General features: G+C 42.6%; 1 protein-coding gene across 9 annotated transcripts in view; it reads left to right on the top strand.

Annotated features, from left to right (window-relative positions):
• Positions 1–27,937, top strand: part of ZMYM4 (zinc finger MYM-type containing 4) — a 3,261,850-nt gene that overhangs the window by 1,702,748 nt on the left and 1,531,165 nt on the right. For all 9 annotated transcript variants that reach the window (XM_044059341.1, XM_044059348.1, XM_044059366.1 and 6 more), the window contains one exon: positions 9,592–9,742. In XM_044059341.1, coding sequence (XP_043915276.1) covers positions 9,592–9,742 — 151 coding nt within the window. The remainder of the gene's footprint in view (positions 1–9,591; positions 9,743–27,937) is intronic.

Genomic DNA, 27,937 nt, shown 5'->3' with positions numbered 1-27,937 from the left:
ACCTGGGTAGCCTCAAGCTGACAGCTTGGTTGCTCCAGTTTCGTTGATTGCCAGCACTCCCAGTCTTTCATCCCCAGTAAAATCCATACTGGTGGCTTCTCTTAAAGATTCCACTCGGAAACTTTATCGCAGTAAATGGAAGCATTTTTCCATTTTGCCTCTCGGAGAAACCTAGATTCCTTTACAGCCCCTGTTCCAGCGGTGTTGGATTTCTTGTCTGGCATTTCTCAGCAAGGAGCTAGCTCCTCCACAGTGAAAGTACAATTGGCAGGCATTTCTAATTTTCATATTGGTGAAGATAACATTGCCTTAGCCTCTTCTAAGCTGTTTAAGGCCTTTCTTAAAGGCACTCTTCTGTTGCGCCCTCCTGTCAAGGATTCAGTGCCCCCTTGGTAACTTACCTTTGTCCTGCAGGCATTGGTGGCTCCTCCATTCAAACCTGCAGCATCGGTGGATTTAAAATTTTTATCCTGGAAGACAGCTTTCCTAGTCGCCATTACATCAGCTAGGAGGGTTTCTGAGCTTCAAGCTCCATCTGCCATGCCTCCTTATTTGGCCTTCCATAAGGATAGGGTCTCTCTCCATACTAATCCTTCCTTCTTACTTAAAGTGGCATCTGAAGCAAACATAAACCAGTCCATTAATCTGCCTGTTTTCTTTCCTAATTTCCAAAACAAGGCTGAATACAAACTTCATTTGTTAGATGTTCATAGACAACTTTGCTTCTGTCTTCATAGAATAAAATCATTCCGCAAGACTGACCATTTATTTGTTTCCTTTTCCAAATCCTTTCTGGAAAAAGCTATTTCTAAGATTTCTTTGGCCAGATGGATCACTGTTTGCATTTTGCATGTCTACAAAGCAAAAGGATTATCTCCTCCTTCTGGTATTGTTAAAGCTCACTCTACCAGGTCCATGGTGACTTCTGCTGCTTTTTGGTTTAGGGTTCCTTTGGACGACATTTGTGCAGCAGCGACCTGGGCCAATTCACATACCTTCATTTCCCATTACAAATTAGACCTGATTTCTAGGGGTAGAGCATCCTTTGGCTCTGCGGTGCTCAGGAATATCCTTCCATAAGGGCCTCCCAGGATTGGAGTATATGGGGACTCTGTCCTACAGGTTGCAGATAAAATGAAGTTAACTACTTCAGATAAAGAAGTTATGTACTCACCATAACGATCCATCTGAGTAGTTGTACTTCATTTTTCTGCAACCTTCCCTCCCTCCGTCCCCCGGACCTTGTCCTGTCTATACATGTGTGGTTCATTGGGCTGTTGCTTATGTATTTAGTTGCAGCAAACTCGATCTGAGGGAAGGTAAGAGATGGTAGTGCATTATGGGTAGGGGGAGGAGCTCAGAACTTGGAGCAGATGCTAGAAAAAACATTGCCAGCTCAGATCCGATATGGATCCGAATACCCCACAGGTTGCAAAAAAATGAAGTATAACTACTCAGATGGAACGTTATGGTGAGTACATAACTTCTTTTTTTTCCTACCTAGACTGAGGAGTGAATAGCTTTTTTTCATAAAATGTGCAGAAAGGAAAAAAAAAAGTACTTTTGACAGAACAGATGATGATCTTCATGTTTCACTGTTGCAGTCATTACATTTGGGATATCTGTCTGCAGGTAGCCCTCAGCCAGCCTGAATGTCAAAGTCTTCCGTCGGATGTTGTCTCTTCTTCCATGACGTCAGGTCATCAGGGGTATAAAACATGCAGCCGACGCCATTGCATCAGTCTTTCTTGCCGCGCGGTGTCCAAAGCAGAAGCAATTCAAGTGCCGGTTGGCCGACTCCTGAAATTTTCGAGCTTCAGAACCCAAGTCTTCCAAAAAGCTAAGTACCCCGTTGGGGATCCTTTTTCTTGCTCAGTAAAAGTTAACAATTGTATTACCTGTGGAAAGCAAATACCTCATAAAGATTTTCATTCGTACTGCATTCCTTCCTTAGGCCCAGACCACGATGTCCCTCGCTATCGGTTTTATGCCTTATTCAACCCCCGAACTATTCGTCGTCGCTTTATTTTTGCAGCAAATTATTTTGGTAGTTGGTTTAACTATCCAGAAATGGCTTTGGTAACCATCAGACTACCGACATTCCGAAAAAACGTAAAGATAAAGACAGAGACAGACCACATAGGTCCAAAGCTGCCGACGATGCTTCCTTTAAGCTAGTCACCATTTTGCTGGTACTCAGTGAAGCGCTTTCGCAGCCCCTGATACCCGCTACTTCAGATTCGCAGGCCTCTACTGAGACCCATTCGGAGTCCGGTATGCCGCGAGATGCTTCTTCAACCTTGGAACCTCTGGATGTCTCTACCTTGGATGTGTCTGGAGCCGCTGTGCAGGCACCGGCTTCTGAGGGTGTATTCAGGCCTACTGACTTGCATTTCAAACTGACTCCATCTTCTTCTTCAAGGCCTAAAACTCGACTCACGTCTAGAAAACCGATGTCCAAACCGCATGGTCAGGCCCATATGCCTAAAAAACAAATTAGAATGGCTGAAAACCTTATTACTTTAATTAGGGGAAGCCAGCCTTCACCCTCTAAGAGACCTAGAACTGATTTTCCTTCTGATTGTTCTGATTAGGATTCTGAAATTTCTGTTTCTTCTGATTACCAGGATTTACTCTTATCTACCTATGAGGATTCTGATGCAGAGGACTCCATTCCCTCTGACCCCCCCCCCCCCACCCCAGAAGATTTTTCTTTTGGTGAAACCTTGCACACTCTTTGGGAGCATTTCCGCTGGAAAAGCCAGGATTACTCTGACTCCAAAAAGAGGCTGAGGGAATTCTTAAACTACCTCAACACAGGCCTTTAGCTATCCCTCCTGTCCTGGACATTGTAGATGATGTCTTCTTGGAATCTAACCTGGCCCCAGATGCTTTACCTCCAGCTCCCAGGAAACCAGACAGGTATTACAGAGTACCTGACTCTTACAAGTTCCTCTTCAAGAATCCTACTGCGGACCCAGAGACCATTTCCTAAGGACCTAAAGGCATTAAGGCTACTACTGCCAAAAACCCTACTCACTCTGATAGAGATTCCAGGGCCTTGGACAGATGGGGTAAGAATGTATACACTTCTGACACTTTGGCCATTAGGGCCTTAAACTGCCAGTTTCATATGTTAAAGTATCAGCAGCATATTATGGGACTACTTAAACAGAAAATGACGTTGATTCCTGACTCTGCTGAAAATAAAGAATTACAGGATTTAATGCAGTCTGCTGAACAATTTGGTAACATACTTTGCTATGTGGTTTTGACTCTTTAGAAGCATCTTGCAGGGCTGCTGTCACTGGGTCTGTTCTTAGAAGGCATGCTTGGCTTAAGGAGCAAAATTTGCCAGATCATGTTAAAGCTAAATTACTGGATGCTCCCTTAAACCAAGACCGCCTGTTTGGCAACAAAGCAGAATAAGTTCTTACAAAGATGGAGGAAAAAGCTAAATCTCTGCAAACTGTTAAAGATTTCCTGCAAGTACAGCCTCTCAGATTTAGTAGGCATTGGCCTTCTAAGAATTGGTCCTTTCCTGTCTCTTCCAGGCCTTCTCAGTCCAAACCCAGGAACAGCAGACCACCTAGGCTACAGTCTCAAGGTACTCACAAGCCTAAGCAGTGGGGGCTCTCACTTCCAAAGCTGGAAGTAGTAAGACACCCCCCTGTGGAAAAATGTCACAGTGACTTAACCTTAAACCTTCTAAGCCCCGCTCAACTGCCTGCTCCCTTAGGGGGAAAGATTGCCCGGCATGCAGAAAACTGGGAACTCATTACCCAGGACAAATGGGTTTTAAATATAGTTTCCCAAGGATACAGATTCCACTTCCACACCTTACCAACCCCAAACGGTTGGCCAGACCTACCCCCAAATCAGTGGGCAGAGGCTCAACAGCAGGTTCTCTCTCTTCTAAGTATCAGGGCTGTTCAACCTTTCCCAGCAGAAGAAAGGGACAAGGTTTTTACTCAAGACTTTTCCTGGTACCCAGAAAAGACAGCTCCTGGCGTCCTATCCTGGACCTCTCTATTCTAAACATCTTTTTGGTAATCCCAGAATTCAAAATGCTAACACTTCAACAGCTGCTTCCTATGCTAGGCAAAGATGCCTGGTTGGCAACCTTAGACTTAAAAGAAGCTTACCTGCACATTTCAATAAGGGAATCTTGCAGGAAATACCTACGCTTCAGAGCAGGCTCTATGCACTGTCAGTTCTCTGCACTTCCTTTTGGCTTATCTACTGGGCCAGGGTATTCACAAAGTGCCTAGCTCCAGTCATTGCATTTTGCAGGCAAAGAAATATTCAAATACCCATACCTGGATGATTGTCTAATTAGGCAGAAACCCAGGACATACTACTAAAACATCTGGCATTTGTAAAGAAACTTCTAACCTCTCTGGGGTACGCCATAAATGAAAAGAAATCTCTTCTAGTACCCTGCCAACAGATCGTATTCCTGAGAGCAAGCTTGAACACAACTTCCCAGATGGCTTACCTCACGCCAGAGAAACAAGTTTATTTGACAGCCTACTTCAGACTACTGGCCACAAAGACCCAGCTATCTGAAAGGAAAATCTTGCAATCCCTGGGGTTCATGGCCTCTTGCATTCTACTAATTCCATATGCAAGACTGCATTTGAGGAAACTACAATGGTATCTAAAAGGCCTATGGTGCCAACATTCTCGGGACCTGGAATCAATGATTCCTGTCATTCCTTGTATAAAGACAGAGTTCCTTTGGTGGGCAGAGGCCTGCTACCACAACAAGGAGCTCCCATTCACTCTACCCCCTGCTGCCCAAACCCTAACAACAGACGCATCAGACTATGCATAGGGTGCTCACTTGGCAGGGCAGTGCATTCAGGGCAAATGGAACCAGAGTCAAATGCACCTGCATGTCAATCAAAAAGAAATGTTAGCTGCACAGAATTCCCTGACAGCCTTCAAGAACCACATTCTTCTAGGACAATTATTGGTAAAGACAGACAAACACCACTGTTATGTGGTACATAAACAAGCAGGGGGGAGCCCACTCATACCCTCTCTGCAGACTAGCCATGGCTCTGTAGAACACAGTCTTGAGCTGCCAAGTGCACCTTCAAGCTCAATTCCAGCCAGGCAAGCTAAATTCACTGACAGACGACCTAAGCAGAAATCTCATGGACCCACACGAGTGGAAACTGGAACCAAAGATATTCAACCTTTTGAGAAACAAATGGGGGGTATCCAGAGATAGACCTGTTTGCCTCCCCTCAGAACTGCCAATTGGACAAATTCTGCACAAGGACTTCCCACAGTCAAGCTTGGAAAGTGGATGCCCTATCCTTCACCTGGAAAAGCCTCTCAGTTTATGCCTTTCCCCGTCTTCCTCTCCTTTCAAAAGTTCTGCTAAAGGTCAAACAGGACAACCCAAGGACAGTACTGATTGCACCAGACTGGCCATGCCAGCACTGGTACTCCCTCTTGTGCATTATGTCACTGCTGGAACCATGGCACCTACCTCAGACCCCTTCCCTGCTGTCCCAGCAGGAGGGCCAGATTCTGCACCCTCAGCTTCAAATCCTGAACCTTGCAGCCTGGCTTATTCCTTGAGCTCTCCAGTAGCATCCCTCAGTAAGCAGGTGCTAGATGTCATTCTGGAGGCAAGGAGGTCTAGAACTAGAAAATCCTATGCTGAAAAGTGGAAAAGATACTGTTCCTGGAGCCAGACTCAGGGGATGGGCACAACAGTGCCCAGCTTACCACATATTCTTAAGTACTTAACAGAGATGCTCTACAAGGGCCTTTCCTTCTCGTCAAAATTTATGCCTCTGCCATTTCAGCACATTATAATACTGAACCACCCCTCTTCTCTCACCCCCTGCTAAAGCAGTTCCTCAGAGGGGCCAACAATTTAAGACCACCCAGAAGAGCCTCTTTTCCAGCGTGGGACCATAACTTTGTTTTGGAAAAGCTCACTCTACCTCCTTTTGAACCATCTGCAACTGCAGAGTTTAATTTCCTTTCTTGGAAAACAACCTTCCTTCTAGCCATCACTTCAGCAAGAAGAGTGTCTGAATTACAGGCCCTCATGGCAGTGGAGCCTTTCATCATCTTCCATGCAGACAGGGTGTCCGTCAGGACCAATCCTACCTTTATGCCCAAGGTGGTGTCTAGTGTGGCCCTTAATCCGTCCATTCACTTGCCTACCTTTTTCCCTAATCCACAGAACAAAGGAGAACGAATACTGCACTCTTTGGACGTGCACAGACAGCTTAGATTTTATTTGGGCAGGACTAAGCCTTTCAGAAAATCTGAACAGCTGGTAGTTGGCTTTGCTGCAGGGGCAGAGGGGAAGGCCATTTCATAGCAAACCATTTCTAAGTGGGTAGCCCATTGCTTTCATTTCTGCTATAAGCACCATGGAAACCTACCCCTAGGGGATAAGATCACATTCCACCAGGGCTGCATCTACCTCTACAGCTTTTCTCAGAGGTGTCCCTATCAGGGACATCCTTGAAGCTGCTACCTGGAGCTCTGTACATACCTTCACCAAGCATTGCCACATGCTTATTTTTTTCTAAATCCAGAGCTGGTTTTGCCACTGCAGTCCTGCAGGGCTTAATAGCTGGTCCTAATGCTCTCTAACTTCCTCCTCCCTTCCTTAGCTTTGGGAATCAATCCAAACGTAATGACTGCAACAGTTAAATATGAAGAACATAGTACAGTTGTGTACACTTACCATAAATGTAGATGTTCGAGTGTATTCACTGTTGCAGTCCTGGTTAGCCTCCCTCCAGCCCCCTGACTTCTCTTGGCTATACTTTTCTTCTTCTTTAGTGTATTTTAGCTTTCTGGTGTATTTGCTTTTTGTTGGAGGTGTAACCTAACATATAATTGCTTCCCATTATGGGGGCACCTGACATCTGGGGCAAGAAAAACTGATGTAATGGTGTCGGCTGCATGTTTTATACCCCTGATGACCTGACGTCATGGACGAAGAGATAGGATCCGACGCAGGGATCCAAGACTTTGATACTCAGGCTGGCCAAGGGCTACCTGTAGGCAGATATCCCAAATGTAATGACTGCAACAGTGAATACACTCAAACATCTACATTTATGGTAAGTGTACACAACTGTACATTTTGATTTATATTCACCAACATTTAGCCCATTTATTTATGTATGATCATTTGGGTTTTCCATTAGAATGTTGGCGTACCATTGTACGGCTATGAGGTATTCGAACTACAGATGTTCGAATACTTCATATGTGTGCAGGTTAAATGAGCGAACGTTATCTTTATGAATGGACTGTGCATTCGCAAATATGAATGTTTGAAGGCATGTACAGGGATTGCGGTACAGTGCGGTTAGGGAAGTACATCCCTTTCCTCACTGTAGTGCGATCTTGGAGTTGGAATATATAGTTAGGGGGTGTGGGGGGGTGTAGGGTGGGATTGCCCCCCCCCCCCTTGCACAAACTGGTTGTTAGGTGTGCTAGTTAGGGAGTAGCGGCAAGGGTGGCATTGCTGTTATGTGCCGAAAATGCCATGTCCGACATTTTTGGCATTAACAGCTGATTTTCGACATTAGGACAGTTAGGTTGTATGTACTTTCGGCGAATTACTTAGATGTTAAGTACCTTTTTTTTTTTTTTTTTTGTGACTTTCGAGATTTCAATAGTAAACCAGTCATTTGTACGTCAGTGTTCTGCTTAATCTGACATTATTAATCCATTGCTTTTCAGTCACATGGTACCACTGGGCTACAGCTATATTAATTTTTGAAAGAAAAATGAGGAAACATATACAGCAGTTCCAAGGAGGGCTGGGGAAAAAGCTTTAACAATAGCCCAGATCTGGAACTTTGCTTCTTTTCTTTTATTTGGTCAGATAATGTAGTAAAACATAAAATGCCATTATAGGAAATGTCCTATATTTATCAGTAATGTGATCTTAGTGATTTAGGCAATGTAGGCATAGCTGAATGCAGTTTGTGTGAAAAGCTGAGTGTCAGGTGCAAGCATAGCCAGCCGTAGGCATAGGCCAACTAGGTGGCTGCCTAGAGCACCAGTCTATCAGGGGCACTTTGTTTTTTTTTTTAAATATGTTAAATGAATGCAGAAAAAAACTGAAGAATAAGACAAACTGTGAGAAAAAGGAAGAAAAAAGTTATCTGGATGATGTACATAGACCAGGATGGAGGCACGAGATGATGTGAGGGGGACGCTGTGGTGCCCTTTTGCCTAGGGCACCAGTTGACCAAAGGCCGGTCCTGGGTGTAAGGTGATTAATTGTAGAGTTAAACATTATGCAGGTGTCTGAGTACAAGAGCAAAAGTATAGGTAATTTTTTCCATTAAGGGATGCAGACTGTGACCAGATGGGAAATGCATGGAAAAGGGCCAAAATTGATGATATGGTTTGAGAGAGTAGCAGGGCAAAGGATTAATCCTACTTCCAATACACAAGTGACTAGAAGTTTGAGAGCACCATTTTTTTCTCTTGTTTTGACAGTTAACCCTGACTTCAGATTTGGGACCACTACATTTTGGGGTACAGTGGAGTTGTTCTTTCAGCAGATTGGTCTTGTCCCTCTGGACAGCAAAGAATCACAGCCATTCTGCTACAAGTAACCCCTGCAGCTGGGGAAAGGGATGGAGAAGCCAGGGTGGTCAGCTGGCGATTTCCATTAAAATCTACCTCCCACTAACATTAACTGCTTACATCACCTAGATGGGCATGAACTGACACCTTAAGGCAAATGTCTGTCTCCATCCTAACTCGGTTGTACATAGCTTTCTCTGCCTACCCATCTGCTGCAGCACTGGCTGTCACACAACCTCAGTAACACTACATCTACTCATGAATATTCTGTGTACCAATGACACCAAATCCGACTGGAAGAGATAAGTAGATAGTTGCTTACCATTTTTTTTCTTACTAAACCAGTTCTAGAAGGTGCCTGCACTGCTACTGAAGTTCTGGTTATTGACTTTGTAATCAGGACTTTATCTATTAGCATCAATGGATGTGGCATTGGAGGGCAGTATTTCAGAATATCTTAAAGAAACTTTCAGATGATAAAAGAGATGCTGGGTCTTTATAGAGAGAGACTTGGGTTGCAAGGAAACCGACAGAAATTCCAGGGCTTTTAGAGGTGAAATAGAAGAGATGCAAAGTGCATTGAAAAGAAAATGATGTCACTGAGTTGAGGTTTTGTCATTGTTCATTTGTTTACAAATGTGTGCTTCATTTCCTTATAAAAATGCACTGAAGTGGTTGTAACCTCTGCTACTTCCAGCTTTTTTTTCCCCATGAGATCCTTGTTGCTTGAGATATGCATACTTAGCCCCTGTGTCTTTTTAACACTTTCCACACTGTAAATTGTTCTTTCTTAGAGGTTTGGTTCTTCCCCACTCCCAGTGCATGTATCAGCACAGAATGGTGGAAAACATCTAGGCAGATTAAATGTTCTGATAACACAGTTTAAATATGCTTTCTTCTCAAGAGTAACATTGATTTTATTGTGAAGTCCTCATACGTTAAATTTTTGAATTTTGTTTGCAATCCTATATGATGTTTTTTTTTTTCTTTTCCCTGTAGAATAGAATGTTCCAGTTTTGTGGAAAGACCTGTTCTGATGAATACAAGAAAATTAATGCTATGACTGCAATGTGTGAATATTGTAAAATAGAGAAAATTATAAAAGAAACTGTCAGATTCTCAGGTGTTGATAAGCCATTTTGCAGTGAAGGTAGGACATTTTTCCTGTACTGTCTATAAGAAAATTGTGTTCGCCTGCTTCTTGATTTGTTTGTGTACAAAGTGACACATGTTGGATACTACTTGAGTCCCTTGATGTGCATGCAAAAATTATTTTCATTTGTTTGTCAAAGTGTTGCACAGATCAGTGCTGTATATAGATAATGATGTTCATCATTCTGCTTCAGTAATAACGCTTGAGATTTCTGTCACAGGAGGCCCAACTTCCAGATCTTAGCACACTCCCCTCTCCAGGCCAGAAGGACACCCTTCTCATCTGGATGGGACGTCCACTGTTGCCATCTTCAAATTATTATTGTCACGGTTCACTCAAGATTGGAAGCTTTGTTGTGAAAGCAAGCATCGTCAATCAGTTAGTCTTGGCTTCCAGAGTTCACAATAAAGTACCCCCACTAGGAAACATTTTTTTATTTAATTTGTGTTATGTAGTTGCATGCTTGATAGCAGTAGCTTTCAAGCATCAGGGTTAGATGTTTTATATTGAGAAAGTCTAATTGCAGTGTGCTTGAGAGGCAGAGTCACACAAAGACTTCCACAACAACTGCATTTGTTGCCCGAGTCTGAGCACATCATCACAAATTGTCCCCATTGTGTAAGGTTTAACTAGAAGATGAACAAGTGGAAGGCAAAATCTGCCAAGGACTGTATTAACCAGAGAAACGTATGTGCCTTCTCAAAGTTTCCCATGGCATTGGCCAAATGTGCTCCACATGACTCACCAGAAAAAAAAAAAAGAAGCACTTTGATATGTGCCCTAAAGAAGAGTAAGGAAGGACGAAAGCTTTGTCAGTCCAAAGGCACTGCCTCCAGACATGAAGGTGTCTGGTCCAGTGAACTAGTGAGGTGATTTTGCAGACTCCTACTCGGGCATCTGTTTTGACAGAGGTGTTCTGCATTGCCAATACAGAGGCTGCCACATACTCAAATTATAGTACGTTTTCTTGAGCCAAATTGCAGCAACATTTGGTTGGTCTGGAGGGTTTCAGTGGCTCCATTGCCCATATTATTGTGTCCTAGTGCAAGGGCAGTGTTTATCTTGACCTGTATGTTTGAGGAGGTCATCATTTCCAGGACCAATTTCTGTTGACATCCAGTCCTGGCAAAAATGGTCACCTGCCAGCTTTGCCACAGCGTGTGCTGGGTGGGCCCTCATCCCAGGCTCCCTCTAACGATGTGTGAGGCAGGCCTAGTATTTTTTCATTTTTTTGAAGATACTGTAGCCTTCTGAGCAACCAGCAGTGTCAGGGGGTCTCATCTCAGAGGAGCAGATCCAGGTGTCATGTCCATGGAGTCTAGCAAGGGATCAACTGCTGCTCCAAACAAGAATGCACTTTCCATGGTTCAGATGCCCAAACGAGCTGGTCGGAAAAGGAGTGTGAGCAGCCACTGCTGGCTGGCTGGCTCGCTCATCCTGTGTAGAGGGAGGCAGCTATGGCTTGCCTCAAGATTGACACCTAGTGGAAGCACTAGGTGTTACTTGGTTGAGTTTGAGCACGCCAAGCCTGTGCTGTCACAATCCATCTTGCACTGGCAGCTGAGGGAAATTCAGCATGCAGAGGCATGCTTCCTCTCAGGAGATAGCAGTGGCAGAGCTCTGAAAAGCTGCTGAGATGGGAGAGGGTGGTTCACCCAAGGACCAGCAAGTTGATCTGCTCTCTACTGTACATCTCACCATGGAACACCAAGATTAGTAGTTTTTATGTTTATTTTATTTATTTCCATTTATCCTTTGTTGACCATCTTATTCTCACTGATTAGTAGTCTCTTTTCACGATGACCTGAGGTAGTATACATTTCTAGGAAGGAACAAATGGTCTTTATTTCTTTTACCTAGTTTAGGACTAGCCAGCTGTCATACCCTTGGAACAAATGGGCTGATAGATACCAATAGTAAAGCCATTGGCCAGGGTTTTTAAGGGGAGCAAAAAATGCAAAACAGATTGGCAGAAAAACCTACACCTCTGCTATCCCTATCTTCTGGGGATTTAATAGGCAAACTCGCATGCTGAAGTACCAGGAGGCTTTCCTTTCCCACGTAAAGGTAAAAGTCAAGGGAACTGAGGACAAGGATCTGAATTAGAAAGTGAAGGAAATATGCAACTTCAATTCTCAAGTGGCTAAGCACTTTAGTAGATGAGGCTATGATGCAGTGAATGGATCCTGAAGTGCATTGGTTACAAGGTCAGTCTTAAGAGGCAAGCAGGACTTGAGAGTACATCCCTTGCATGGTAAAGCAGACATCCTTAATGCCTACTGAAGAAGGAACTTTGCTTTTGACCCAATGAAGAAAATGCTTTTAAAAGACTGGAGGAAAAAGGGAATAATGTGTTTTCTGTAAATGGTTATTTTACTCTGTTGCACCAAAATAAAAAAAATACTAAAAGCTGCCTTTTTACAAGATGCAAGACAAAGGAAGAAGAAAACAGCAGAATGGTAGGAAATGCTGCTCTCAGGGAAAAAATGCAAGCAGACCAAAAAGAAAAGCCTGTAGGCTGACAGGGCAGAGACTCTGAATGGGAACAACTTTGACGTATCTGTGCTTATCCCTCCCTCACCCCAGCCACACCTTCTCCAGTGTTTCCACCTGAGACTCTTCCCACAGGGGATCATTTAGGCCTCTCTTTTCAACAGTATGAAGTAATCAATGTAGACAAATGGGTGCTTCATATTTTAAATCTGGACTGCAGACTACAGTTCTTAAGAAAAGCCTGACTTTATCAGGTAGTACTCTGGTCCCAAGGGACCCGGAGCATTTAGTGTAGTCCCTGGTGTAAGACCTTTTATTGTAGTAGGATAGGCTTAGAGCATCAAAACAGAAGTAGGAACAGGTTTGTACTACAAAATGTTTGTAGTTCCAAACAAAAGATGTGGAGAGCCATATTGTACCTTTGAAAGCTAAACAACTTTCTAAACATACCAAAATTCAAAAGGCTAACATTTTCAGAGCCTTCTACCTCTCCTTTTTCCAAAAGCTTACATAGTCTCCCTCGATTAAGGATGCCTGTCTACGTATAACCATAGCCAAGGTTGACAGATGAGTTCTCATATTTGAAGCAAGGGATTACCACTAACAGTTAACCTCCTTGACCTTTGATTTATCTACTGCATCCAAGGTCTTCACAAAGTGCTTGGCACTCCAGTACTTTTCTACAGCAGAACCAAGGGCAATTATTATTTACCCTTACCTAGATGACTGCTTCATTTCAGCAGCAACTCTTACAGGGGGTGCAGAAGGCTGTACAGCCTGTTCCGAGTGTCTCTTTTAACATTCCAAAATGGCATCTAGGAACCAGCAAAAAAAAAAATAAATAAATAATCGTGCTCTTCTAGGGCTGCTGCTGGACTCGGAGCACCAAAGGGTCTTCCCTTCAGTCAAAGTACATTTTATGTCAGACTGCTTCAGGCTATTAATGCAGTGTAGACAGATTACTTAAAGAAGTTTTTCAGAGTACTGGATTATGTGGCTTCTTCTGTTTTCATGGTGTTGATGGAACCCCTTCTGAGACAACACTGTAGTGGTACCTGAGGAATAGTATGCCCAATCCCTACAATGCCTTAAGCCACTGTTGTCCTGCATCAAGAAGGGACTCGTATGATAGATCCAAGTGCACCTCAGCCAGGGGCATCCTTTCAGGCTAGACCCAGATGCTCACCACTAACCACATGGAGACAGCCAGAGAAAGTTGTTCTGAAGAGCGGGGGATCCAAGGGATATGGACCAAAACCTAGAGCAGGAAATGCATAGGCATGAAAGAGATTAATGGTGAACAGTTTAGCCTTTAAGGCATTGAAGCTCATTTGGCAACAGGGAATCTTACAAGTCCTCAGAGACAATGCCACTATATGTGTTAGATCTGCAATCAGGGAGGGGTTCATTCTTCCCTGTTGTGCAGATTAGCATTGACAAACATCCCAAAAGAAAAACCCAGAAAGGACGTGTGTCTTATCTTTTTCAGAAGTGTTCGGTAGGGGTGGGTGTGTCTCTCTATTACATATATATCTAGATCTATAGTTATTTCTGTTTATTTATCTGTCTGTCTCTGTCATATATGGCGAGAGAGAGATGTGTACACACACACGCACATTTATTTATATGTGTGTGTGTGTGAATGTACATATATATATATATATATATATATATATAATATATATATATATCTCTCTATATGGGTCCCCTTCACATGGTCGATATTTCAGAATGTCGAAACCCGTATGGCTGAGACCATATGATCAACATTTGAACCGGCATCTCCGTTCATTGCGGAATAGAAAGATTTCCATTTTCGCACTGTAGTGCAATCTCGGAGTTGGTATTTTAAAGTTACGGATGGTGTAGCCTCCCTGTTAGCATCTTTAAAGTTAGTTTTTTTTTTATTTTTTATTTTTTATTTTTGGACTACTTGTATGTTCGACATTTCAAATGTTGAGCATATGGTCTGGGTTTCGACATTGTGAAATGTCGATCATATTAAGTAGACCCATATATATATATATATATATATATATATATATATATATAGGTTCATAGGTTCATACTAGGCTATCTGCCCTAGGGCATTTATAAGCCTAGCCAGAATGAGTTTGGCTTTCGCCACCCATTTTAAATTAATTTTGCTATGCCCTTTTTCGAGGTTAGTATACTGTGCCTCTGTCTAACAGTGACACAGAAGTGATACCCGGGGTAAACCTACGATCTCCCATCCACTCATCAAGATTCCTCTTGAAGAGAGTCAGTGAGGGACTCTGCCTAACCTGGACTGGGATTTTATTCCAGAGTGAAGGGAGCCTCTGGGTTATGAATCTGTCCCTCCAACATGTCCTATTTATTTCATTGCTGAGGTTCAAGTCTCTCGAGCGTAGCTCGATGGGATTTGGATTTTCTGAGGTGCAGGATGTCCATTAATTCCGGGTTGGACATGGCTTTATACGTCAGGCACAGATCGCCTCTGAACAGGCGGTATGCCACTGAGTAGAGCTGGAGTTTCTTTAACCGGGCAGCATATGGCATCTGTTTGAGCCCTTTGATCCTCTTGGTGAGGTACTTTTGGGGTCTTTCCAGTTGCTGCAGGTGTCTGGTAAGGTACATCCCAAAAGGGGCATTGTACTCAATTATGGGCCTGATGAGGGATGAGTAAAGAGGCACGATGACCTCCCCTGATCTAAATGTGAATCCCTTCATGATTAGGTGGGCTATATAAAATGTTTTCTAACCACTTTGGCTACGTGGTTGTCAAATGAGAGATTGCTATCAACTTGGGTCCCCAAGTCCCTAATTACTTCTACTGTATGTAATGGATTACCACCTATGTGGTAATTTGTGGTCACTTTGTTTTTGCCAAAGGGGATGACTATACACTTTTTGGCATTTAGCTTGAGGCCATGGCTCTGGCACCAGTTGTCTGTTTCTATGAGGCCCTTTTGGAGGATGCTTGTGTCGGCTGGAGAGTCGATTATGGCGCCCAGTTTGCAGTCATCTGCGAACTTGGTCAGCCACAGTCCTTCCGTGTTGGCCTGTACCTCCGAGAAATATATACCGAACAAGAGAGGTCCCAGGACTGAGCCTTGTGGGACACCACTTGTAACTGGTTTGGAGTCTGACATGGCTCCAGCAATTCTAACCATGTGGGTTCTGTCCTTGAGCCAGTTTGCAATCCATCTAGTGACATAGGGGTTTATATTTAAGCTGGTGAGCTTATCTATAATGCCCGAGTGGGGTATTGTATCGAAGGCTTTTGCGAGGTCCAGGTAGGCTGTGTGGACCACCTTCCCCTCGTCAATGGCCTTGGTGACTGTTTCAAAGAAATACATATCAGTTTGTGGATTTTTTTTTTTACTTCACTACTTCCACTTTGACTGTCAAGCTTCTCCCAGGCCATCCTTTTGATCTATTTGTTTCTCAAAGACAGGAGTGCCTGCGAGCCCACTTGCTCCCAAGGAGGCAAGTGTCAGGTGCTAACAGTAGAGCTGTCATATGTTGTAGGAGGTGGAGTCTTTCTTTGTTATACTCTCCCTTGCCACAGCTGTAACTTTCATATGCTTCTGGAGAGCACATCATACAAGCTTCCACAAATTCTAATCCCAGTGTGTGGAGCATCTTTCCTGAAAGTGTGGTTGTTACAATCCTCCGTGTAGGACCAACTATGGTACCTCCTTCCCAAGGTAGGCTTACCAGTATTTGCCTGTCTTCTGTTGTCTCTTTTAACTGTTTCTTTACCATCTGTAATCTTAAATGAACCAAAGTAATCTGGTTAGAAAATCCTGGTTTTTATCCATGTTTGCCACTGGACGGACACGCACATGCGCGCACACACACACACACACACACACACACAGATCTGATCTTGTCTTTTCCATCGGATTTCAAGCTGTGAGTTATTAGATGCGACTCTGATCTGAAGCTGGCCTTTTTCAGAGACTTCAGCACGGGAGCTCTATTTCCTCTACTTAGAATACACTGCTCTCCCCTGTCATCCTCGAATGTCATTGGCTGCCTTGAATAGTGCGTCATGATCTGTAAGCTCCACTCATTGTATACTTTGTGACATTAGCTTTACCCTTTTTCCTCTATCCTTATAGTTGTCATGTTAGTGTTTTAGTAGTAGATGCGGTTTTGGTAGTGCTGTTGGTCTTGGGGGTCGGGTTGTGTAGGTAGATGATGAGTTAGTTTCTTGCATCTGTGCCTCTTTCCAGGCATTCCTGCTCTTTTTGTCTTTCCCATTGTTTTTCAAAAAAAAAAAAAGGAAGTCTATTACAGTTTTTTCTGAGTTAGATGTTAGGTTTATAGGTAGTGTTAGGTTGTGCAATTTTTAAGTTAGGATAAATTTTCTGTTATTGCTGTGTTTTTTTTCTTTCTAGGATGAAAAGGAGAAGGGTTTAGAAAAATGTGGGGCTTGTGAGCACAAGTTGTCCCCTCAATACTCCCGTGATGTTGCATCTGTTGCTTCAACGCAGTTCACCTAGACTCAGACTGTTCCGTCTGTGCTGCCTTGAGGACCCAAGCACTTAATTAGTACTGGGTAAAGTTGGTCAATAATAGCTTGCTGCAGCTGGCTACAGCCTCCTCTTCTGCTTCCCCTTTCTTCTGCAAGAAACTTGAGAAGAAGGATCGGGATCAGCCTAGAGACAAAGACCTGAAGTGGTCAAAGAAGATTGCAAGTGGTCTGCTTCTTCAGCATCTTATCAGCAGGAGCTGAAAGTTTACTGACCTTTGGTGCCTACAGTGCTGGCGCTGACCCTGCCCAGTTGGACCCAATCTCCTTGGTTAATGGTGTCAGATAAACCCAAGTCTCCTGCTGCTAGTATCCACAACCCATTTTTAGTCAATGATACTACTAGTTCAGGTAGGTTGCATACTCCTTTTTCTCTGGTGACACCAGGGTCTTCTCCCTCGTGATCCTGGATCAGAGCTTCTCCAGTTTAGATCCAGTCATCGGATTCTACCCCCGGGAGTAGGATTTCCAAACCTCCTCCTGTGGCCTCGTCCATTTGTTTCATCCAGTCAGAAGCCATTACACTTGGACCAGCTGATGCTGTCCTTATTGCAGGCCCAGATCCAGTTAAGGATCCACTCAGATGCCTCAACACTGGCGCTGGTTCAGCTCCTACTATTGATTTTCCTCCCATGGGCCCTTCTGCACTGGGGCTATTGGATTCAGACGCTGTACCATCACCATGTTTGGCTGCTATGGCTTGGCTGCTTCAGGCTTTTACCCCTTCCTTGCCATACTCTACTGCTGCATTGTCAGATCTGAGCATGCCTAAGGGATGTGGTTTCAAGGTCTGGGTCTACACACCAAATTTCTGAGTCATCCCTGCCTCTTCTGGCTTTAGCACTCAACAGTTTGGCTCCAGTCTCAGCATCAGAGCAGATCAAGTCAGAGATTGGTACTGCTGTGTCACTCAGGTCCTTGGATCTGAGGAGTGCCGTATCCAGTTTGCCAGCTTCATCTTTGGCTGTCAGTGCTGTAAAGTAGATTTTCTCCTGGCCAGAGATAGGATGGTCAGCGGCTGCTTCAAATCCTTACCCTCCTCCCTTATCTGGGCCTGCAGATGCATGTCAGTTTGTTCCAGGGCATCCCACACCATCTGGGACCCAGTTGCCCCTGTTTTCAGAGCTGACTGTCCCTTCTGGGTCTCTTCCAGACCCTCCAGTTGGGATGGGGTACTGTAATAGTTTATGCAAGACAAAACATATGGATTCCCCTAAAGAATCCCTTACCGAGAACACACTGACCTCAATGAAGTGGAGGGCTTCTCCATTCCCTTCAAGAAGATGGTTATTTTGACTGTGGATTTTTTTGGAACTGTTTAGACGGAATGTGGAGTGGACCAGCAGAAGCTCCTTCCTCAGAGGAGTCATTGTTTCTGGAGGCCTTTGGCATGAGCCCACTGACGTTCTGGGTAGGCCCCCTCTCGAGACATGCTTATCAATCTGGTGTCTCGGATGGCTTGAAGTGAACCCATTGTGGTGGAATCCATCCCTAGAAAGCTGTACGGAATCTTAGCCCCAACTAAGGGCAGGTCACACTGGAGTAAGGTTCCCACAGTTGATGCAGTCATGGTGGCTGCAGCCACAAAAAAGGATATCTTGATCCAGCCAAACAACAGAGTCTTGTCCCCTGGACTACCTGGAAACGCTTGCATATGCTTCAGCCACCTTTGCATTGAGTGCGCTTAATTACCTGGCTCATTTGACATGGATTCAGTGGGACCTAGTGTCTGAAGTGTCAAGTGTAGTGAAGACTCATCAATCCCCAGAGGTGCAAAAGACTCTGGAGACTCACTTGTCAATGAAGCAGTCTATCACCAATGTGTCCATGAGGTTGCTGTCTAACATTACCTGTAGCATGTCTCACTTGGCAGGCGCTAGCATTGGTGTACTCTGGCATGCCTGGATGCATTTGTGTAATTTTGCAGACTGCTTTAAGGTGTACTTTGTCAGTGCTTAGTTTTTTTCCCTTGCTTGGCCCAAAGAGCAGAGAGATGCTATCCAGGAGCAAGCAGGACAGAAACACATTGTCTGCTATGGGCGTAAGTTTCGCCAATCTGCAACGATCCTTTCATGCAATCAGAATGGGGACAAGAGTCTGTTCTTCTGTAAGTCACAGCAGCCTTTCCAAGGCACTGTTGGGAAGGTGTGTGTGTGTGTGTGTTGGGGGGGGGGTTGTAGTTATAACCATAATGGAAGCCATACAGGTAGCAGAGACAGTCCACACAATTAGAGCTTCTGCTGAGGTCTTTTCAGCTTACCTGAATGGTTGCCTGACTGCCACTCTCTGAAAGCAGTCTGAGGCACTTGACTGTCCACCCAAAAGCTTAAGAGGCCATCACCTCAGACGCATGGGTGCTGAGAGTCGTATTCAAAAGTTTTATGATTCCATTTGTCCCAAAATAATACCAAAAATCTCTTCCAGATGTACCACCCTCAAGATCCAAAAGCTGCTGGCCAGTCAAGTCATCCAAGAGGTCCACCAGACCAGCAAGGATCCCGTGATGTATTCTAGACTCTTTTTGGTGCCAAAGAAGAATGAGGACTTCAGACCACTTTTGGATCCAAGTAAACTGAACCTTTGTGTCAAACAAACCCTATTCCAGATAATCGTGGTACAGTCCATTCTACCCCTTTTGAGGAAGGATGTTTGTGCTTGATAGATCTCAAGGCTGCTTACCATCATATAAATATAGTGTGGCAGTTCAGGAGATTTCTGTACTTGTGGCTGGGAGCCAGTCATTGTCAGTTCTGAGCACTGCCCTTTTTCAAACCACAGTTCCCCAGGTGTTCACCAGATGTAGGACAGTAGCTGAAGGCTGCAGAGATTCCAGGTGCTAACATACCTGGATGAATGTTTCTTCAGTGCATCCATGAAGGCTTCTCTTGTCAAGGCTCAAGATTTCTTATTCCAGCTGTGTTTATCATTAGGCATTATGATGATTAAAAGTGCAGCCTGGAACCAGAACAAATTTTAGAATTTATAGCCTGCCATTTGGTTACAGTCTCTCAGACATCCAAACTTCAGTTAACCAGGTTGTCTTCTCTTCTCTTGGAGGCTTCTTACCTCCATCAGTCCCACAAATCTCTTGCTTACATGATTCTGTGGCTCCTCTGGCCTATGGCAGCATCTGTCTGCCTAAATTCCTCTAACAAGATACCACATGAAGGCCTTGCAGTGGACTTCAGCAGCTCAGTTGTCTTACCTGACTCAACTCATGAATTTTCCAGTCGCCCTAATGAACACTTGCCAATATCATATTCTTTGGTGGTTGGAGTTGCTTGCATCCACAGCTAGGGTGACCATTTATTCTTCCCCAGCCCTAGGCTACAGTCACTGGATACTTCCATTCTGAGCTGGGGGAGGGAGCAGCTGGAAGGGAAGAAGATCCAAGGAACTTGGTCATCTTGTGAGTTCAGATTTTACAGCAGTGTCTTGGAGGTGAAAGCTGTCATCATAACATTGCAGGCCTTTCAGCATCTTCTTCCCAAGAGTGTGATTGCTGTCCAGATGGACAGTATGTCTGTAGTGTTGTACCTGAACAAACAAGGGGGATCACAGTCTTATCTACTTTGTCAAGAGGCCATGACAATTTGGCAGTGATAAGTGGCCTCTCAGTGGTTTCGGATTGCAGTGTATGTCCTGGGGATGGACAGTTTGAATGGGAACATTCTTCTTCCTCATGAATGGTCCCAGAACCGAAAAGTAGCAGTTTGGATTTTGTGTTGCTGGGGCACCTCCTGCTGCAATTTGTTTGCTGTTCTGTTCAACATCAATTTTCAGTCGGAAATATCTACATTTTCATCATTTGGTTTTTGGAAACCTCGCAAGTTGGATTCGACCAAGTATGATTTAGGAAATTGAATGTAAACCATTGTTCATATTATTTTGTCTTTCCAGGAGTCTTCTACTTATTTTGGATTTTTTAGCTGATGTTTTTCAGGCTGGTTTGAGTTATTCTGCAGTTAAGTTTCACCTGGCTGCCACTTCCATCTTAGAATCTGTCAAGATTTTCAAAGCCTTCTTGAGGGGTACGTTGTTTTTGCGGACCCCAGTTTGATTGAGTTACAGTACCTCCCTTAGATGTTCCTCTGATGCTCCAAATCCTTGCTAGTCATCCTTTTAAATTCTCATCTGTAGTCCCTGTGAAGCTTTTGTCTTGGACAACCATTTTTCTTGTGGTGGTTACTTCTGCCAGAAGTATGTCTGAGCTGCACTAGTTGTCCTCCATTCTTCTTGATTTCATTTTTCATAAAGACAGGATTGCTTTGAACCAGCTCATTCATTTTCTAGTCATCTTTCCAAATTTCAGTAACAAAGTCTTTACCTTCTAAACCTAGATGTCATTCTCCTAGAGCAGTCGCAGCTTCTACTGAATTTTTTTCTTGCGGGCTTCTGTTGATATTTGAGTAGCTACTATCTAATCCAGTACTCGTACATTGGTTTTCCATTACAAACTGGATTTTAACTCAAGGTCTAGGACTTCTTTTGGTTTCACCATTTTGCAAAAAGTTCTCTCACAGCAGGGTCTGGTTGGTGTGATATCTGGCGGGGATTGTGTCCCAAAGTTTTGAAGCTGGACAGAAAAGCATTAGATAAGAAAATTGTGTAATTACCATAGTGATGGCTCCATGTTGTCTGTTACCATCCCTCATATCACCTCCAAAGTAAATATGGGATATCTCAGTGTTCCTGATTAGTTGGTTGGGGCTACTGGTCACTCTGTTTGGCTCTTTGTTTCCCTTCCTTCCACTTCCTTGTTTTTAGTGGATTTTATCTTTGATATTAAGAGGAATATTCAGGGGCAAACTCGATCCGAGGAGGATGGAGAAGAGCAGTATATTATGGGTAAAGGAGGTGGAGATCCCATGCTAAAGTCTCTGAAAAAAGGCTGGCTTCGAATCCAGGTCAGATCTGATGACCCACAGATTGAACTGTACTGCAACAGACATCGTGGATCTAACAAAGTTATCACTTAACCATAATGAATAACATCATGTGTTGTGTGTACATATATATGTATAGAGATATATAGTTAAGTAGTGTGTGTGTGTGTGTGTGTGTGTGTGTGTGTGTGTGTGTGTGTGTGTGTGTGTGTGTGTGTGTGTGTGTATAATGTGTGTATGGATTTATATCCATAAATTGACTGTAGTTTGGTTGATTGCGAATCCACCAAAAAATTTAGCAAACAGCACTTATTTTGCAGGGGGCAAGCCATCCTGCACCTCTAAGTGGGGGGGAACCTCAAACTTAAATGTACCTGCTCCCAAGTTGCACAGTAGTGAAGAAAAGGAAGTCATCTGCTTCTCCCAAAGCACATTTGATTAAAATATTTCAGCTGATTTGTACTCCTCCAAACTTCATTCACCAGAATGAGATGGTCTATATATATATATATATATATATATATATATATATATATATATATATATATATATATATATATACACACACACATACAAACACACACACACACACACACATATATACATATATATATATATATATATATATATATATATGTCACACACACATATATATATGTGTGTGTGTGTGTGTGTATATATATATATATATATATATATATATATATATATATATATATATATATATATATATATATATATATATATATATATATATATATATATATATATATATATATATATATATATATATATATATATATATATATATATATATATATATATATATATATATATATATATATATATATATATATATATATATAGATAGATATACATATACACAAATGTGTCTGTGTGAGTATATGTGTTTGGGTGTGCATGCATGTTTGCGCACACATGCATGCGTATATATATATATATATATATATATATATATATATATATATATATATATATATATATATATATATATATATACACAAACACACATACACTATTACATACACAAGCACATATGGATTTTTGTTTGTATCTCTCTGCCTAAAATTAGAACCTTGCTGCAACTTCTGCCACTCTTTCTTTAGCAATAAAATGAGAGGTGGTCATGGGACAGCCATTAGCAAGATGTCCATGTGAAATTTGTTTTCTTGCTGTAATCCCTCCATTATTGGCTAATGGGGATCTGCTATGTTGTGACGATAGGCGGTAACGCCAGCCATGCCAGGAGAAATAGGGCAGTGGTTTTGTAACTTATGCCAGCACAGCTAGCAGGAATTTTGTAAATAATTATATGTAATTTGTGTATCAAATTGATTTGTACAGATGCTTGTGCTGAAAATGTATTTGTGAGGTTTGCTTGTGTTAAAATGTATCAACAGCGTGCCCTGCTGGAAGGAAAAGAAATGTATATGCATTATTGTAACTGTTTAAATGTATACATTGTAACTTCATGTACTGGAAGTGAAGAGGTTAATCTTAATCCACTTGACTTTGCAAAATATTCTTGAAATTAAATTACTTTGAGTTAAGGCATAAAGATATTATCCCACAGTTTTGAACAGAGCCAGAAATGCAATGTCTGTGCTAGATATTCATCGGTAATAGCTCCTGTAGGAAGAGTGAAATGGTTTTATTGTTTTTTGACTTCCAGCAGCTTCACCACATCTGAGCAAAGCTGTGTCTGTGTGTATTGTAGCACATAGTTGCTAAAGCCTGGTAGCTTCTGGTGATGGGGGATAGTGCGGGAAACAGAGTAAGATGACCAAATGTATGCAGTGTCATTCTGTACAGAAATAATCTTTTAATTTTAGAGGAGACTGAAGTCTGACTGGCATTCTGTATTATGTCTTGGATCTGACAACAAAGACTACTCGCCCATCTTGCCTTGCTCTATTCAGTAAGTAGGAACAGTAATTCTTTTAGTCAGTCAGGAATAGATATTGAGACTAGCTAAATACTGTTTTTTTCTATAACTATGTGAAACTTTCTATTGTTCTTATTTTTAATATTTCCTGTGACTGAAACTCTGGTGTTTACTGTAAACATATATTTAGTATTTTCTTCTTTTATTTATTATTAAAATATATTCAAACTTTTATTGTGGCTGGTCCTTTTTAGAAACTATTTAAGTTTTGAGAGTATTTGCATATATTTATTTGGTGACAGCTCTGGACACTCCTGAAGCCTGGCTTTTTGGTCAGCATTACCATTTGTATTAATATTAACTTCACTCAGTATAATTGGGTACCCTTTTACAGGCCTTATAGTACCTGACTGGTGGCAGTGAAACTACCTTATAGTCTGGCAAAGTTGGTAGAGCCGGGTAATCTTTGCCAGCCTTTCCCAGGTAGGTATGTGTGTGTGCGTGTGTCAGCTACTTGGGGCAGGGACAAGAAGCTCTTGTTTCACAGAGTGCTGGAGGACTTGGCTTAGACACTCGGCTGCGGACCTAACCCTCCAGCTATATCAGTGGGCAGTCTTATTGGAGACCTGGAGGGAGACAGAGAGATCCAGACCCCGGACTGAGTGCGTTCTCTGTGCGTTCTTAAGGGATATTGTTCTTGATGCAGAGTGGTCTGCATCTGGAAATACTGTGTGTATCCATTTGTATTCCAAGTGAATGTCCCTCTCCAGTGTCAGTGGTGAGGATTCAGGCTCCTTGATTACTGGCCCTGCTTGGGAGCGTCACATATGTCTTCTCTTGTAGCTGTTTTTTTTTCTTGCACGTCTGTGTTCTATGCATACTATGCGCCTGTCTGTCCAGTAGACATTGTCATTGCAATAGGCCACACTACCCCCCCCCCCACCACCACCAGATGGGTAAGCTGGTATTATCCACTCACTCCTACTCAGCCTCGTCAGCTACTCTAGTGTTGATTGATTTTTTTAATCATGGGTTCAGTGGTTCATAGTCTTGCCTTTATCCTTCTGCACCATAGTCAACCCTTTTGTCCTGTTCTATCCAATTTTTACATTGATTTGCCTCTGAGTGGAGCTGGATAGGGTCCATGGTCATGTCAAATTGCTGTAAAATGTGTGTATACAATACAGGATTATGATCATATCTCCTATGATGTAGCCAGTGTATTGTGTATTTCTGATCTCAAGAGGTTCATGTCACTTTGCTGTAAAAGATGTGCATACAGTGCAGTATTATAATCAGATGTGTTATAATATAGCCAGCAAATTGTATGTTTGAGACACTGTTGCCAAGAGATTCACCTCTTAAGCTTTGCTCTCGAAGTGAATCTTGGCAGCCATGCTGAAAACACAGCTGGGTATGATCTGAGATGCGATTATAAGTCTTTGTATTATTGGAGCTTTTGTTTGCTCCATGTACTGTCAGTTACAGAAAAAATATAGTGTAGGTATGGGTTTACTATTGAAATTTCGAATCGGCTTCGGTCGACCGTGTAAAATATCAACCCAAAATGCAGAATACGAAATTTTGAATAGGAAACCAAAGCGAAAATGAATACATCGACAAACATGGTTCGATGTATTCGACATAGCAGGAGGTGACTTCACTCATCTCCTGCTGTTGTGCACATTTATGTACTGTTGAACTCTACAATTAACAGTACGTTAATTCTACTATTTTTGGGGGAGGGCTATGCCACCCCTGCACCCCCCATGTGTTGGGGGGCTGTGTCCCCCACAACCCCTACACATATATCAACTCCGAAATCACACTACAGTGAGGAAATGTGCTAATTCCCTTTTCCTCACTGAAGCGCATCCTTCCTTCACATTCTCAGTACATCAATTTATTAATTGACATTTGTTAACCGGGTTTGTCCAGCTGGGCCAGAGATCCTTTTTCAGTGGAGACCCGAGGAGAAAAGCTCCAGTTACAGACAATTTAATTGTACATAAGTTAGGTTTACAATTCAGAAACAATTACTTTTAGCAGTGCAATTCAAAACAATTCACTGTGATAAGTTAAGAGGCATAATAGGGTAAGATCAGCAACACAAAAAAAGTACTACACTTCAATATATATGTGTATATGTGTGTGTGTGTATATGTATATTTTTTCTCATATGTGGTCTAGAAAGGTGTATATTAAGTAGTAGTATAGGAATAGTACAAATAATGAGGTGTGAGAGATGAGATTGCATGAATGGGGTGGAAGGTGTAATATGATGCTAGTGTAAAATATGTGGGGAAAAATATGCTGAGAAGTTGTATGAGATTGTAGAATAAAGAATAGCATTGAAGTTAGGTAGGGTCATGACAAGTACAAGTTTTAGTCCTTATAAAGTGTAGTCTGAGTTCTTTCTTAAATTGCATAGGGTGTGTAATGCAGTGTAAGTGGGATGGAAGCTTATTCCAGGCTTTGGATAAAGTGGATTTTTATAGTAGTTTACCAATAGTTTTTTGGGGTTGGTAGATGTCAAGGAGTTGTTGGTTTGAAGTACGAAGTGTGTGAGTTGGGATGTAGTTGGATACTAAGGAGGAGAGAGCAGGGCAGGAGGATGGTTTATAAAGTATAGAGAGAATAATTTGTAACTGAGACAGAATGAGTTGTTGAGGGAGCTCTAGCCATTGTAGTGAGTTAAGTGTGAGGCAGTGGTGTGCGTTATGTGGGGAGTTTGTGATGAATCTTACTATTTTGTGCTAGGTTTGTTGGAGTTTGGCCAGGGTAGTGGACTGAATATTAGTTAGTATTGGGGTGAAAAAGAGAAGGGGGAGAAGAAGAGCCTGTGCCAGTGACAGTCTAGCATTAGATGTCAGGAATCTTCGGTTTTGGTAGAGTATACCCAGTTTTTGGTGAGTTTTTTTATACTTTGAAGGATGTGTAGGTTAAATTTAAGTTTGTCATCAACGATGGCACCTAGAAGCTTTGTGTGGGAGTCAGGTTGTATGATGGTGGTGTTGGAGGATGAGATGAGAAAGGTAGATTTTAGGTGGGAGAGAACACGTGGGAAGAATAGCAGGAGTTTGGTTTTTTTTAGGGTTCAGGATGAGTAAATTATCAGCCAGACATTTTTCAACAGATGGAAAAGTGTCCTGGGTAAGAGTGTGAAGGGTCAGCGATATTGTTGGAAGTGCAGATAAGAGTCTAGTCATCACGGTATTGGATTAGAGCAGATTTTTTGCAGGAGGTATGAAGTTTATTTGTAAAGATAATGAGCAGGAGGGGACCCGAGATGGAGCCTTGAGATACCCCGGTTGTCACTGGGAGGTAGGGTGAGCAGGAGGAGAGCCATTGAACTGATTGATGTCTGTGAGACAGATAACTAGAGAAGAAAGCTAGGGTGGAACGAGGTAGATTGAGGTTGGAAGGTTTAGTTAGAAGTATAGGATGAGACGGTGTCAAAGGCTTTAGAGAGGTCGAGGAAAAGGCTGGATACTAGGAGGTTATTATTGCAGGCCTCAGCTATTGTATGTGTAAAAGACAGGAGGGCTGTAGGGGTGCTGCGGTTAGGACGGAAGCCATGTTGGGTGGGAGTGAGGAGGTTCTGTTGGAGGAGATAGTTTAGGAGTTGAGAGTGTATACATTTTTCCAGAATTTTGGAGAGAGAATGTCAATTGGACGAAAATTTGATGGGTTCACTGAGTTCCCCTCTTTATGCAAGGCGATAGTAAAGAAGGACTTCCAAATCTCTGGCACTATTGCTTCCTGGATAGATCTGTTGATTAAAAGGGATACTGGATAGGTTGTGAATTCTGCAGCTAATTTGAGAAAAGTGGGTGGGAGATTGTCTGAGGAGGGAGAGCAAGGTTTAAGCTTCAGAAGGAGTGATTTAATTTAAGAAGTTGGAACTGATTTGAAGGAGAAAAGGTTACTGTTTTGTGGCTTGGGAGGGATAGAGGTGGAATTTGTGGGTGTAAGTTTCTGGACAGTGTCGATGAAGTGTCTGTTGAGAAGGGTGGCAGTTTCTAGAGGAGTGTTGTTTGGGAAAGGGGAGGGATTAGAAGGGGACCCGGGATTGAGAATTTTCTTTAAGGTAGACCAGAATGTCTGTGGATTGGTTTTGCAGTTATTCTGGGGAGATTTATAGTGTGACTTTTTGTCCTTACAGACATGTCTTTTGACAAGATTCTGAAGTGCTTTGAACTTGTGAAACAGGGAAGGTTGTTTAGTCTTAGTCCAGGCTTTCCAAGTATTGTCACGTTTGTGCATGAGAGATTTAGTTTCTTTAGAAAGCCAGAAGGCAAAATTAGATTTAATTTGAATACGTCTGGTAGGGGCTAGGGAGTTGAGGATATCAAGGAATATGTTATTAAATTTGTGAACAGCTT

This window comes from Protopterus annectens, chromosome 1.part2, assembly GCF_019279795.1.
Source record: "Protopterus annectens isolate FY-2018-M chromosome 1.part2, PAN1.0, whole genome shotgun sequence".
NCBI lineage: Eukaryota > Metazoa > Chordata > Ceratodontiformes > Protopteridae > Protopterus > Protopterus annectens.
This window is presented reverse-complemented; position numbering and strand designations above follow the sequence as displayed.